The sequence below is a fragment of the Podarcis erhardii genome (genome assembly GCF_964252035.2).
Source record: "Podarcis erhardii genome assembly, chromosome: 11".
Lineage (NCBI taxonomy): Eukaryota > Metazoa > Chordata > Lepidosauria > Squamata > Lacertidae > Podarcis > Podarcis erhardii.
In genome coordinates, this window is record NC_138501.1 from 32,349,350 (window position 1) to 32,364,343 (window position 14,994).

At 42.5% G+C, this 14,994-nt stretch overlaps 1 protein-coding gene across 2 annotated transcripts in view; it reads left to right on the forward strand.

Annotated features, from left to right (window-relative positions):
• THBS4 (thrombospondin 4) overlaps positions 1 to 14,994 on the forward strand; it is a 39,537-nt gene that overhangs the window by 16,429 nt on the left and 8,114 nt on the right. For both annotated transcript variants that reach the window (XM_081880718.1, XM_081880719.1), the window contains exons 3-13: positions 108 to 355; positions 2,338 to 2,443; positions 5,083 to 5,177; positions 6,044 to 6,095; positions 7,595 to 7,767; positions 8,382 to 8,519; positions 9,128 to 9,205; positions 10,399 to 10,551; positions 11,269 to 11,373; positions 11,807 to 11,914; positions 12,894 to 13,053. In XM_081880718.1, the coding sequence (XP_081736844.1) occupies positions 108 to 355; positions 2,338 to 2,443; positions 5,083 to 5,177; positions 6,044 to 6,095; positions 7,595 to 7,767; positions 8,382 to 8,519; positions 9,128 to 9,205; positions 10,399 to 10,551; positions 11,269 to 11,373; positions 11,807 to 11,914; positions 12,894 to 13,053 (1,416 nt within the window). The remainder of the gene's footprint in view (positions 1 to 107; positions 356 to 2,337; positions 2,444 to 5,082; positions 5,178 to 6,043; positions 6,096 to 7,594; positions 7,768 to 8,381; positions 8,520 to 9,127; positions 9,206 to 10,398; positions 10,552 to 11,268; positions 11,374 to 11,806; positions 11,915 to 12,893; positions 13,054 to 14,994) is intronic.

A 14,994-nucleotide genomic window follows, 5' to 3' on the forward strand; every position in this document is an offset into this window, starting at 1 on the left:
GCTGGCTTTTCTTAACTTTCCACAAACTTCCTGCTCCATTGGCAGAGGTTTCACTGTGTACCAATTATACTGTGTTCTTGCCTTACAATAATGTTATTTTGTTCTAGTTTCCCTTCGGTATTTGAGGAGCGATGGGAAGTTAAATGCTGTGATCTTCAGCAACGTGCCACTGGCAGATGGGAAGCGCCGCTCAGTCCTCCTCAGGCTAAGCGGCCTGCAACGTGGCTCCAGCAAAGCCGAATTGTACGTGGACTGTGTGCAGATGGATTCCATTCAAGATCTGCCTAAAGCCTTTTCAGGACTGTCACAAAGCTCAGAGGCAGTGGAGTTACGGACACTGCAGAAAAAAGCACAGGTGAGCAGCTGTAGAGGAGTGATGGAGTCTTCATGCAGAAGCTCCTCTCATGTCAGGGTGCTTGCTGATTGGGTGGAGACACATGCACTTCGTTTGTCCGGCCCAGGATGGAGAGGGAGAAGGGGAGATTCATGAATTCATCAGTCAAGTTCTTCCCCTCAGTCCTCTTGGAGTGAGATTTGTGAGTATAACCTTCCCTTGCAATTGAAGAGCTCTGTGGCACTACCAGAGAACTTCTTATATATAGGAAAGGAGACCAGTTAGGGTTGCTAACGTGGGTGGCGCTGTGGGTTAAACCACAGAGCCTAGGACTTGCTGATCAGAAGGTCAGCGGTTATCCCTGCAATGGAGTGAGCTCCCGTTGCTCTGTCCCAGCTCCTGCCAACCTAGCAGTTCGAAAGCACACCAGTGCAAGTAGATAAATAGGTACTACTACAGCAGGAAGGTAAATGGCATTTCCGTGTGCTCTGGTTTCTGTCACGATGTCCCGTTGTACCAGAGGCAGTTTAGTCATGCTGGCCACATGATCTGGAAAGCTGTCTTGTGGACAAACACTGGCTGCCTCATCCTGAGAGCGAGATGAGCGCCGCAACCCCACAGTCGCCTTTGACTGGACTTAACCGTCCAGGGGTCTTTTACTTTTACCTAACTTTTTTTTAACCAGAGAACTTCTTACATATATGAAAAGAGACCAATTAGGGTTGCTGACTTTTATTTTCAACAACTCTGGCATCTCAAACTGAACCTGTCTCTCTGTGTACTTTTATGAGGAAAACCAACTTCTCTTTTAGTTAATTGACTTAAAGTTACGCTGAAATCTAGGCATGTGCCGTATTCCTTTTGCCTCTGGCACAAAGCAACTTTAATTTATTTTTGATAAAAATCAGTGACTCCTATGAGAGAAAGCGGAATCTCCTTCCTTTTTAAGCAGAGGTTGGATGGCCACCTGCCATGTATGATCTAGTTGAGATTCCTGCACTGCAGGGGGTTGGACTAGATGACCCTTGGGGTCCCTTCCAACTCTACAGTTCTATGATTCTATGTGCAAAGTACCCCATTCTGCTTTAAAAAAAGATGCAACGGTGGCACATAGATTTTTTTCCCTGGTTTGGCACTTACTATATCCTGCCTTTGATCAAGCGATCATCATTGTAATTGAAGAATGCACATAGAGACATGCCCCTAAACCTGCACATCCCAGCAGCCCTTCATTCTCTGGCTGATGGATGGGATCATAATGTTCATGTGTGCATTCTTTTAGCTCTGCAGTCCCAAGAGGAGCCAAGTGTTCCTTCTGGCAGGAAGTGAAGAATCAATTTCTTTGCAGTTGCTTATTTTATGGCTGATGGGTGGTGCAAAGTTGGTCAAGGTCCTAGTGTCTCAAGATCCTGATGGCAGAGGCCAAAGCTCTATACAGTAGTCCCATTCTATCCTGACAACAGGCCAGCCAGATGAAATTCCGTCTTGGGGAATAATCTGGCTGGCCTGTACCTTTTAAGGCAGCCTTCTTTAACCTTGGGCCTCCAGATATTGGATTGCAAGTCCCCTGACCATTGGGCTAAGATGGTTGATGGGAGTTCTAGTCCATCGATACCTGGAGGCACAAGGTCAAAGAACTCTGCCCTAAGTGCAGCTACCTAATCTCTGCTTGGTAAAGATACCAATATTTTAAGATACAGGGCACATGTAAGTTTTCTTAGCTGGTCATAACCAAAATGCATATCCTTCAGGTTCTTGGGAAGCAACTTTTCCTATGACTGTTACAGCAAGAACATACTCATTCATACAACATATAGATGCACCTATTACTGGTGTCCGCATTAGTAGCATTTGTATGTCATCTCCTAACAAAAAGTTCTTGCAGCTGCCTGTTGTGTTTGTGAAGGTCATGAAAGGCATTTGAACTGTTGTGAGCTTTCGAAAGGAAAAGCTAGGATACCTCTTCCTAATGTTATGCCCCCAAATCTCTTTTGTCATTGCAGGACACTTTGGAGGAACTGAAGCTAGTAGTAAAAGGGTCATTGTCCCAAGTAGCTGGCCTCCAGGACTGTTTTCTTCCACAGATTGAGCCAGCAGTTCAATATCCAGGTAGTTTTTATATTACAAAATAAATGTACTTGGCCATATGTAATATTGTATTCAGAGCATAACCAGGTTTCCTAGTGACTATTTTTATCCTAGCTGTACTGCAAGAGGAAGCAAAGATATACCATCCTTCCAAGAAAGTCTCCTGTAACTAAGCAGTAGAGTTGCCACGTCTTGCCCTTGACACCAGATGTTGTACTTTAATTCTCCGATTGACATATGAGAAAAAGGCAAGGAATTGCAACTACAGCACACATGGCAGATGGCCATCCAACCTCTGCTTAAAAAGGAAGGAGAGTCCATCATCTTTCATGGAAGTCTGTTCCAGTGTTGAGCAGTTCTTACTGTCAGACAGTTCTTCCTCATGTTTATTCAGAATCTCCTTTCTTGTAACTTGGATCCATTGGTTCGGATCCTAGCTTCTAGACCAGGCGAAAACAAGCTCACTCCATCTACCTTGCAACAGCTCTTGAGATATTTGAAGATGGCTATTGTATCTCCTCTCAGTCTCCTCTGTACCAGGCCAAACATAAACAGCGCCTTCGACTTGTTGTTCCTTAGGCAACTGCCTTAGGAAATATATTAAATCCAAACCAGAAACATTAAACAAACAGCAAAACACAAACCCGCATGGATAGTCAGTAGAGTTTCACCCAAGTTTCAGGAGGCGGAAATTTATCAGAAGAGAGTTATCTGAGGAAAAGCTGTTATTGGAATTTCACTTAACTCCATTTTATGAATAGTTTTAGGAGGCTATTTTTGCTCAGTCCCAGAACCCTGGCAAAGTGTTCATCTTTTTCAAAAGTTTTGAAACTCAGCATGAACTCCCCACCTGCATTTAAGCATTTTTTGCTGCTTTTGTTTTATTTTTTAAAGAGGGAAATCAGTGCAAAAAGATAGACCTTTGACAGCACTGCTTCCCCCTGAGTTTAATCTTGGGCAGGTCTGCATAATGTGGCAAATGCCACTTCATAGCAGCTCGATCTCTCAGTGTCTATCTGTTGGCTGGCTTTCCTTTCCCTGTCCTCCTTTTCTGAGGACTGACAGCATGGCAGCAGGGGCTTGTAATAATCACCACTGGATAAGGATGGGAAGTGACTTGAAGGAGGGGCACCAGAGCCTTTTGGCTCTATGCCAACAAGGTATGAAGTCATGCAAAGAAGAAGCTCATCCTCCTTTCAGGGTAGATGCGTATGTTCTTAGAAAAGCATTGACTTGGCTCGCATTGTTCTATGGGCATGTTTTCTAGCCTTTTTCTAGTAAACCTGTTCAGCAGATATCAAAGTGGTGGCCAGAAACAATTTAAACTAGATCGCTTTAGCATATGTTGGGGAGAAAAGAATCATATCATCAGTGCATGGGCATTCTTGTGTTTTGTGTATTAGCTGAAATGAAGTCATCGGTGGTTGATCTTGGGAGAGCTGATGTGTCTTGGATTTCAGTGCACAGAATTCTGTAGCAGCTGCCTTTCTTCTGTCTAGGAGAGCTCTGCACTTTAAGACTGCTGCATCAAACACTGATGCCACACAGGGGCCTCATGTGCATGTGCTCATGTGTGTACGATGCCCACTCTTGCTTGCTTGCTTGCTGTGAGGAATGTCAGTACAACACCGGTGTTTCTTTCAACAACTTTAATTGTGTGCACGTGGAGGGGGGAGGATGACATGTCAGTGTTCCCACCATTGCCATGTGTTGATAGTTCCCTCCATGCATGTATTCATTTGTTTATTTGGGTATTTCTACGTTGCCTTTCGTGGGTGGCGCTGTGGGTTAAAGCACAGAGCTTAGGACTTGCAGATCAGAAGGTCGGCGGTTTGAATCCCTGCGACGGGGTGAGCTCCTGTTGCTCGGTCCCTGCTCCTGCCAACCTAGCAGTTCGAAAGCACGTAGATAAATAGGTACCACTCCAGCAGGAAGGTAAACGGTGTTTCCATGCGCTGCTCTGGTTCGCCAGAAGCGGCTTAGTCATGCTGGCCACATGACCCGGAAGCTGTACGCCAGCTCCCTCAGCCAATGAAGCGAGATGAGCGCCGCAACCCCAGAGTCGTCCGCGACTGGACCTAATGGTCAGGGGTCCCTTTACCTTTACCTTACACTGCCTTTCAGGGCCACACAGTCCTCTCAAGGCGGGCCACATTTTATTATACAGAGTGTCATTGATGAGTGGCATTGTCATTGGTGGATGGTGACATCATTTCCAGTTTTGCTGCCATCTGCATGTGCAAGGATGATGTTGGTAATGCTTGATCCATGAATGACTTGCTTAACACATTTAAGCGATCACTTGATTCTGTAGATGTTGAGCTGGCCCTTAAAGCTGCAATGCAGTCCTTGAACTACTAGACCAAGGCTGCTTGGGAGTAAGCCTCAGTCGAACAGTGGGACTTATTTCCAAAGAAGCATGCATAAGATAGGGCTGCATGGCTGCAAAACTAATAATAAACTAGCTGGAAATAAGTCTTATTGAAACTAGTGGAATCTCAGAGTAAACATGCGTAGAGACAGATGGTAAGTTTGCTGAGGTCCAAATTCTAGGCAATTGTGAACTTTTATGAAGTACTTTGGAGGTTAGATAAGTGTCAATACTGTTGGGTTTCTGAACTTCTGCATTACACTTTTTCATAACTTTCATTTTATTATAGGTGTCTCTACAAGTGACTTTAACAGGCAGTTATTAGGTCACATGATGCAAATGAACCAAATACTGGGTGATGTGAAAGATCTTCTCCGACAGCAGGTATAAGACACGTTTATATAACACTTACTTTGCTGACCGCTAGCTTAAATGGGTAACTTATTATTTCTGCTGAAGTTTCACCCACAATTATTATTATTATTATTTATTCAATTTATATACCAACCTTTATCCAAAGATCCCAGGGTGGTGTACAACATTAAAAACACACTACAAGTGAGACTTCTGGGCAAACTTCTTTCCTTTACATTAAGAAATAGGTAATGAAATAGTCCACTGCAATTTAATAGAGAGACTTTGTTGTTTTTGGATGTGCATGGCATAGTTCATTCCTGAATCATACCACTGGCCTCCATGGATTAAATTCTAAGAAAGATTGTGGGTGAGAGCATGAAGGATATGCTTAACTTTATAAAGTTATTTATGAATGGTGATTGCCTGAGCCTGCACACTTTTCCAGACTTGGGAAAATCATGGAGACTCCTGGAGCTGATTTAGTGATATGTGAAGGCAATTAAATGAGGCAAGGCTGGGCTCAGGCATGTGTCTACAGTTTACTCCAAAAACATTTAAAGCCCAAATTAAAGTTTAAGCCTTGCATTATTATTTTTGTTTGAAGGCCGATGGGATTTTTGAGCTGCGGTGAACATTATCTGCTCTAAGTAGTTCAGCTGAAGATAGCAGGAGGTTAAAATATGAAATCATAACTGTTTACATGGAGATGACTTGTCATAAGGTCCAGTATGGACAATTATGCCAAAAACAGTACCAAGTAACTGTTTTGAAAAAATAGGCAGTATTATTGGTTAGGTTGTATAATGTGCATTGTCTGGTTTTTCTGTAGTAGTCATAGTGGCAATTCAAGAAAAACAAGCCTGATGAATGTATTTATTTTATATAATTCAAAGGTTAAAGAAACAACATTTTTGAGGAACACAATAGCTGAATGCCAGGCATGTGGTAAGCACTTTTGTATTTCCTGATTTAAGATATGATGGTATAAACCAAATCATCAAACCGAAAAAGCAATATTTGTTGTCCTTAGCCACACCAATTGTGAACACTTCCTTTGAAGTAAGGTCTACTGAATTTCATAGGAGTTCCAAGTAGACATAGGGGAAAATTCAACATGCTTAGGTGTTTGTTCTGTCAGGGCAAACATTTTGGCTCTCCTACCCACCCACCCCACTTTTCCAGGGGTTCTCCTTATTCCCCCCTGAGCTGGTATCATGGGGGGAAAGCCTTGCTGAACAAGTGGAAGTCCTTGTGCAGAGCTTCTGCTGGTGGGACTCAATAGTTGAGTTTTTAACATACCATCCTGTTATATGCATGCTTACTCAGAAATAGTTGCCACAGTAGTACTCCTTCATTGTCTCCTGAGACAGACAGATCTGTCAACCAACCATTCAATGAGGCTTACCCCCCAGGTAAGTGTGCGTAGAACTGGAGCTTAAATGACTGAAAGTAAAGAGATGCTTCATATTCTTCTGAATATACTGATCGCCTGGACACCAAACGGAAAATAACTGTTCTAGGTAGTTTTGTTTTCTGCATATCTCAACAGAGAACATACCTGCCAGCACAAACAATGATTAGTATTTTGGTACCTCTGAACATTAAAATTTATTACGGCATAAGATTTCATGGAATTTATTCCACAGGAATGGAATAATGCCATAGTAAATTTGTTAGCCTTTCATACTTCTTTTTGGTTGGGGGTGGTGTTGCTGCAAAACTATCAGCCCATTGCTCTTAAACAGAAAACAAGAGAAGTCATGAAGACAACCTTGAAATGCCTTGTCCCATGCAGAATTCAGAGCCACACCTTTCAGGTTCCCTACACAGTTATTACTTTCATGTAGAAAATTGTACCTTGATTTTGTGCATTGTTGTGAGACAAACACACATGTATACCCCCGCCGCTGGACAGGCAGTGGGAAGCTGAGTGGTGGGCAGGGCTGGCATCAAAAGTCAGTATTGATGAGCGCCTGATGGGACCAGCACCACAGATGGTGTGACCCCCAGATCCCTATAGCCCTTTTCCTCATTCCCTTGCTATTGCTGCTTGCTTTATCTGGCCTCTCTAAGCATAAGAGCAGTGGCAAGAGCAAAGAGGATTGGCAACTTTCACTTGGTTTGCAGTCTCCTTCTGGTCAGATTGGACTTGGAGGGAGTTGGGCACTGGTGACACGCTCACTGCACACAGCCTGCACCAAGGTCTTCACCGAATCTGGAGCCAACAATGGTAGCTGGTCGTGGTGGTTACTGTAGTGTGTGCAAGAAGCAAAACAGATAAATGTTGTGTTCTTCACACAATTATCTCAGAAGATACCTGACCCAACTAGAGGATTGATCCACTGCCATGCGTGGTACAAATGTTCAACATTTACCTCAGGATTTACTGATCAGCAGCTGATTACTAAAAAAATTAAAATAAACTGTTCTACCTCCAATCACAGGTTTGGGAGCTGGAAATTTCCCCACACCATCCCCCCCGCCCCCTAAGCCCAAATGTGAAGCCAACACTTGTTTCCGAGGGGTGCGATGCATGGACACGGCAGATGGATTTCAGTGTGGGCCTTGTCCTGAAGGCTTCACTGGAAATGGAGTTATATGCACAGATGTTGATGAGGTAAAATGTTGTTTAAAAGCACCCATGCACAGCCCAGTGAGAAAGGAGAGGTTCAGCCTATGAATTCTGGAGCTAGAGAAATCCAAGATGTCTCATCAATTGATGACCAAGGGTAAATAAATTCCTGGTGCTCAGAGTGAGTCCCCTTTCTCCTGGTATTACATTAGAAAATGAGTGGGCAACCTGTGGTGCAGGGACCACATGCAGCCCTCAGGCTGGTTTAACATGGCCTGGGGGGGCTATCTGGCTCATGTCCCTTTCCTTCCCCATTCTATCTCCATTGCAAGAGTAAAAGAGAGACAAGGGTGCGGGGGCAGGAGAAAAAGATAAAGAAGTAGGGAGAAAGGTAGAGGAAATACACCATGTTTACTAAAGCCATGACTGCTCTTACTATAAATTACTATTATTATAACCCCTACCCACTGCTAGTTCTGCCCCATGCCCATTTCTTGTGAGGTTACGTTAACCCTCTAGAGAAAAAGCTTGCCTACTCCAGTGTAAGAAGTATTTGTTAGAACATAGGCTTCTAGCAAATGTCCAAATGGACTCTTAACTTTGCTGGCTGAAATCTATATAATTAGTACATTGAATCACTTTGATGGTTTGCTTTTTAGTGCCGGTATAATCCATGCTTCCCAGGGGTGAGATGTGTGAATACAGCTCCAGGTTTCAGATGTGAGGCCTGCCCATCAGGATACAGCGGGCAAATCATTCAAGGAGTGGGAATCAACTCTGCCAAAAATAACAAACAGGTGTGTGATCTCATTGCAATCCATCAAAAGCTAGTAAAAGTCTAGCTCTGTATCTGTTTATGGGTGCACTGCACAGCTGAATGTATTTCTTTTAAAGATCTTAACAGATATGTCTGTAAAAAATGTCTGCGCTGCTTCCGAATGTATGGCAAAATAATGCTGGCCTAACTAATGGCAGTATTAATAGGTTTGTTTGTGGACAGAGATGTGGCTTTTCTGGAAAAAGATTCCCATGATTTGCACTGGAACTTTTTCAGTTTGCATTAGAAAACTTGCCATAGAGCAGGGCCTACTTTAGCACACTTATTTTACTTGAAACTGCCAAACATGCCTAATATTGTCTTTGCAACTGGCATCCATTCATTGTTACTATCGAACTTCTAAAATGGAATGTTTTCTATTACCCCAGCTCAGCAGCTACAGCAGAGATTAGTTGACCTGTCTACTACTCAAAGGACCTTTCGCTGTGCTTTTTAGACTATTTCACAATTGCATTAACACCATATTAAAAAAACAAACCAATAAATTTTAACAGATTTATGCTAGTTATTTTATACTTTAATAACTGACTCACTGTACCTAACTTGTTTTTGTTTTTATTCTGTTAGATCTGCTTGGACATAGATGAATGTCAGAACAATGGAAACGGGGGCTGTGTTCCCAATTCCCAGTGTGTAAACACTGTGGTAAGCACATGGTTATGTCAGATTGTCATTCTGTATGTTTGAGGAGCTGTCCCAAAACAAGGGGACAGTTCACACAAACCACCGTCAAGTGATTATAAATTCAGTGGCACAACATTTACTTGAATGCCAACCACATAACGATTGTGTGAAGCCAGCAGATAGTTATGTAGTCCCGTTCTGGCCCCCTTCCACTTAATGACATTATCCAGTGTGTTCCTCTTCTGCCATCTGTGAAAAAGGGAATTCCAATTCATGTGGTTGCAACAAGAAAGACATATTATACTAACCAGAAACATTAACAAGAAAAACAGTTTCCCTGTGCAAACCAAGGGAGACATAGGAAACTGTCTTATATGAGGTCAGATTCTTTGTCCATCCAGCCTCATATTGGTTATTCTGACAGCTAGCAGAATCTCAGCATTTTCAGCACCTGATACTGGGTCTTTTCCCCTGGGAGATGCTAGGGATTGACCCCAGCATCTTCCGGGGGCAACCAATGTATTTCAAGTGTCCAAGGATGTGCCTTGGTGGGTGTAATACTAGGTCTGAGTTTACATTTTTTGCATAAACTTCTCAGAGATTTAAAATATCTGTGCAGACTTTAATGAAGTACCTTTTGGAACCTCAAGAAACTCAAAGTGGGCCATGGGTATTACATAGTCCCCCCCTCACCCCATTGTAAATTTCTCCCTCTCTTCTTATCCACAGGTTTATTCATTTATTCATTAAGTATTTATAACCCACACATTTATAAAAAAATATATCAAGGCAGTATACAGCATATTGGAATAGACTCCCTGTGCTTGGCTCCCAAAATTAAACAAATCAGTGACACCACTGTTGTGAGAAAGTTTTCTTATCTTGAAGCAACAAACAGAAAGACACTTTAATCAATTAATTGTTTAGGTCCACCAATTTACATTTTGTGGAAGGATTAAAAAGTTACCTTCAATTAATCAGGTGGCAAATCTTTTTAAATATGCATTATTTTTAATACTTTTTTTAAAAGGGGGTCTATTAAAACATTACATTTTTTAAAAAAGGAAAAGAAAGAAGTGTAGATGTGTTAAAACATTCTCTCTCTCTCAGAGGAAAGAATACCTCTTTTTAAATTGTTCCTCCTACAATACGTGCACGGACCATTCACAAACAGTGCCTGACTGGCTTTATGTTATTGTTTGCTTTCATCAAAGGGCTCGTTCCGCTGTGGGACATGCAAACCAGGTTTTACTGGAGACCAGGTCAGGGGATGCAGACCTGAAAGGAGCTGCAGGAATCAAGCTCTGAACCCTTGCAGCATCCATGCACAGTGTGCTGAAGTGCGGCAAGGAGACATCTCATGTATTGTAAGTTGATGATCTCACAGATTTGTTTTAACTTGATCCCTGTTTTGACATTCTTCAGTAAAATCTGTAATTCATTTTTTTTAAAATGTATTGTGTTATCCTTTGGGGGGTGAGTCATATTTCTCAATATCAAAAAAATTGCAATTAAATTGACAATATGCTCTAAGCAAGACATCATAACTACATACTAATTATTTACATTTTTAGTAGTATGTAATATAATAATAATTTATTATTTATACCCCGCCCATCTGGCTGGGCCTCCCCAGCCACTCTGGGCGGCTTCCAAAAGAATATTAAAATACTATGATACATCAAACATTAAAAGCATCCCTAAACAGGGCTGCCTTCAGATGTCTTCTAAAAGTCTGGTAGTTGTTGTTCTCTTTGACATCTGGTGGGAGGGCATTCCACAGGGAGGGCGCCACTACCGAGAAGGCCCTCTGCCTGGTTCCCTGTAACTTGGCTTCTCGCAGTGAGGGAACCGCCAGAAGGCCCTCTGTGCTGGACCTCAGTGTCCGGGTAGAACGATGGGGTGGAGACGCTCCTTCAGGTATACTGGACCGAGGCCGTTTAGGGCTTTAAATTACACTGTAATTACACTGCCCTGCTTAGAGCATATTGTGGGTCTTCTAATTCCATATCCGACAGCACTTGTGTATGTTTGTAGAATTACTTCCTCAGCCTGGCTTTATTTTGTAACACTTTTGCTCGCAGTGTGGTATTGGCTGGGCTGGCGATGGCTTTGTGTGCGGAAAAGATATCGATATTGATGGCTATCCTGATGAAGAACTTTCATGCTCAGCTGAGAGTTGCAGAAAGGTAAGATCTACAAGGGCAGGCACCTGATCTCTCATGTCTTCTTCATTTTAAATCACAGCACAGGGAAGTGCACAGGAGGGTGAGAAACAGAGCAAACATGAGTCAGCAACGTATTGCCTATGGACACACATGGTCTTCCCTGACACCAGCACTCCTTTGCTTATGAAATTAGACTTGGAGAAATTAATTCTTCCCTCCCCAGCTGCTCTTTCCAGGATGGTCACTTGTCAACTAGGTTTTTCAAAAAGCAAAAACACTTCTTCAAGCTTTAAATGCTGGTGGGGAGGGGTTAAATGAATGTGCATGCAGGTGTATGGCTTCATCATGTGCATGATGCCCATAATAGTTTTGGCAGTTTGCAAATATGCCCACAGCTTGCAACCCATGATCAAAAGCATGGGTTCTAGATCGCCACCTTGTTTTCCCCCCATAGGACAATTGCAAGGTGGTTCCAAACTCTGGACAAGAAGATGCTGATGGAGATGGAATTGGAGATGCCTGTGATGATGATGCCGATGGGGATGGTATTCCAAATGATCAGGTACTGGTTATAGATATTATTTATCTGTGTAATTTACATCCCTCCCATACTCAAGCAGTAGGATTGTAAGCATCAGCCTTTATATCAAGCACCTGCACAGCCTCTAGTGCATCAGTGGCCTTTTGCCATTTCCTTAGATCAACACAACAACAACAACAACAACAACAAACACAAACCTATGGTTACGTGTAACATACTCAATAAACACACAAGACATAACCGGCTGTACTTTTGAATAAATAAGGTATACTATTCATTGTATCAAATTGTAGATTTCAACAGAAGTCTCATAAAGCTCAACGAAAAAAGGAGAAGACCCAGTGGATCAGTTCATTCTCTAGTCAGTTCATGCATAAGATACATGTAATAGTATCTATTCCACCTGTCTGTTCAAAGAGTCCAATAATCCACATGAAGGGTTGTTACAGTTCCACAGAATCCTTTCACAGAGTCTAAGACAACAATTTCCGGAATTTTAGCCTTGTTTCGCCATCCTAGGCTTCATCAATAGAACAGGCTCATATGTAATAGTGGATCTTATAGCATAGTAGTGGTCTTCTGCTTTCTTCGATGAACTTTATGAGACTTTCATTGAAATCTACAGTTTGATACAATGAATAGTATACCTTATTTATTCAAAAGTACAACCGGTTATGTCTTGTGTGTTTATAGATTATTTTCTTAGATCAAACAGGTCTATCTGTATGCAGGACTCGATTAGACATATAGAATGGTAACAGATATCGGTGGGGGAGCATTTCAGTCTCCCAGGACATGGTACAGCAGACCTTGTAAGAGTTGCCAGGCATCATCATCAACAACAAAGTTTCAAAAGGAGATTCCCTGTGTGAAACCACTGAGCTGAATTCTTCTGCAAATTCATCACTTGCAAAAGCAAAGTCAGCAGAGAGTGATGATGATGAGTGATTCTGCTCCAGAGAGACTGTAGCCCAGAGCACTTTGCCTTTCTCTGTTTCAGGACAACTGTGTACTGGCTTCTAACGTTAACCAGAGAAACAGTGACCAAGATATCTTTGGTGATGCTTGTGACAATTGCCGTATGGTCTTAAACAATGACCAGCGAGACACGGACGGAGATGGCAGAGGAGATGCCTGTGATGATGACATGGATGGAGATGGTGAGTACATCTTCGCCTGTTAGATACCCTCTCTGTTCTGTGCTTGAAACTGGCACAGGAGGGACCTAGCATCAAAGCTTGCATTTTCAACATTGACTTTTTAAGCAGCTGTAGCACATTTTTAGGCCCCACTTACTCAACACAGCTCTCAGCGCCCCAAAGAGCTGCTTCTGAAGACTAGGAGGCAGCAACAACATCAATGAGGTCCCTTAGTCACAAATGACAGTTAACAAAGCCCTCTTTGGCTCCTGGCCTATTTATTGTCATTGTGACAATTGTGATCTTTGTGGTGAGTTCATCTTTTCTTTTTATATGTGGAGAATGGGCTTTTATTTACCACAGCCGATTTACCTGCAACCACTGCAACCAAATATCTGTACTATACTGTTAACTAGGTTTGGCTATAGCCCGTAACTCTATAACCCAGTAGCTGTGGTATTTTGGATGTGGTACAAAAGCAGCCAGACACACTTGTATCATAAAATAAAAGTAGCAAGATATCATTTGTCTATTTTTTATTTATTTAAAAAAACCCTATACAGTGGTGCCCCGCAAGACGAATGCCTCGCAAGACGGAAAACCCGCTAGACGAAAGGGTTTTCCGTTTTGGAGGCGCTTCGCAAAACGAATTTCCTATGGGCTTGCTTCGCAAGACGAAAATGTCTTGCGAGTTCCTGTGGGTTTTTTTTCCTTCCCCCCCCTTTTTCTAAGCCGCTTATCTGCTTATCCGCTAAGCCGCTAAAAGCCACTAATAGCGCTAATAGCGCTAATCCGCTAAGCCGTCAATGGGCTTGCTTCGCAAGACGAAAAAACCGCTAGACGAAGAGACTCGCGGAACGGATTAATTTCGTCTTGCGAGGCACCACTCTACATGTAAAGTAAGGTAAACAATAACAATAGCTGGTTACTGTTTAAGACTGACTGTTTTCTGTTGTAAGGTTACTGTATGTTTAACTGACAGTTTCAGAGGTTTACATAAGGCTGGCTGGTAAAGAGAAGTTCCTAGCACTATTTAACCTATATGGCAATTACTCAGTTGAGCCCACCGCCAGGTACTGTGGACTTCACCTGGTTTCCTTCAAGCCAGACTAGCAGGCAGTTCTCATTCTGATCATCTTCAGAAGCGCCTTGCTGAATTCTCCGTACTGTTCAATGCCCTTATATGGCCTCATGGCCAGTCTTTGGCTTAAGCCAGTGATTCAGCTCTTTGGGGGGCAAATTATACTACCAAGCTTTTCTTTCGCCTTGATAACCTCTTTTCCATCTTGCTTCAGCTCCGGAGTCTAGACTTCAGCCTTCTCCCTCAGCTTATTCTTAGCTAGTCTCATCCTAAGTCATCTTCTTCATTCTTGTCTTCCTCTTCTTCATCTCTTTGCTCTTCTTTGTCTCTCTCAACAGTAGTAGAATAGGCCTATTTATCTTCCAGCCACCCTGTCCTTCAACACATCAGATTTGAGTGGCATGTAAGTCTCCCCCTCATCAGGCCATTTTTGCCATTCAGTGATTTAACAAGAATTTCTACCTAGCCGGCCACTCAGAACTGCAATTTTACAATACTCTCCTTAAGAATCTAGTCCCCTCCCCCCCAGTCTTATGTAAGTAAATAAAAGCCAACTGTCAGTCACCAACAGATAGCTAGGACATCAAATTTAACCCTTTACATGACCCCATATACATAGACATTGTATCTAAACCCAACCCTGTTCTAGTAAACATTTTTTATTGGTTTTTTAAAACTACTTCTCCACAATCCTCATTACTACTGTTGTTTTGTATCCTTCCTCTTTTCCAAAGGGCTCAGAATTATATGTGGGACTATCTCATTTCATCCTCAGGCAATACCTTTGAGGCAGATTAGGCACAGAGATCCCAACAAGCCCAAGAGTTCCCAGTGAATCTAATGGCCAAGTAGCAATTTGCAACAAGGTCTTCCTTGGTCCA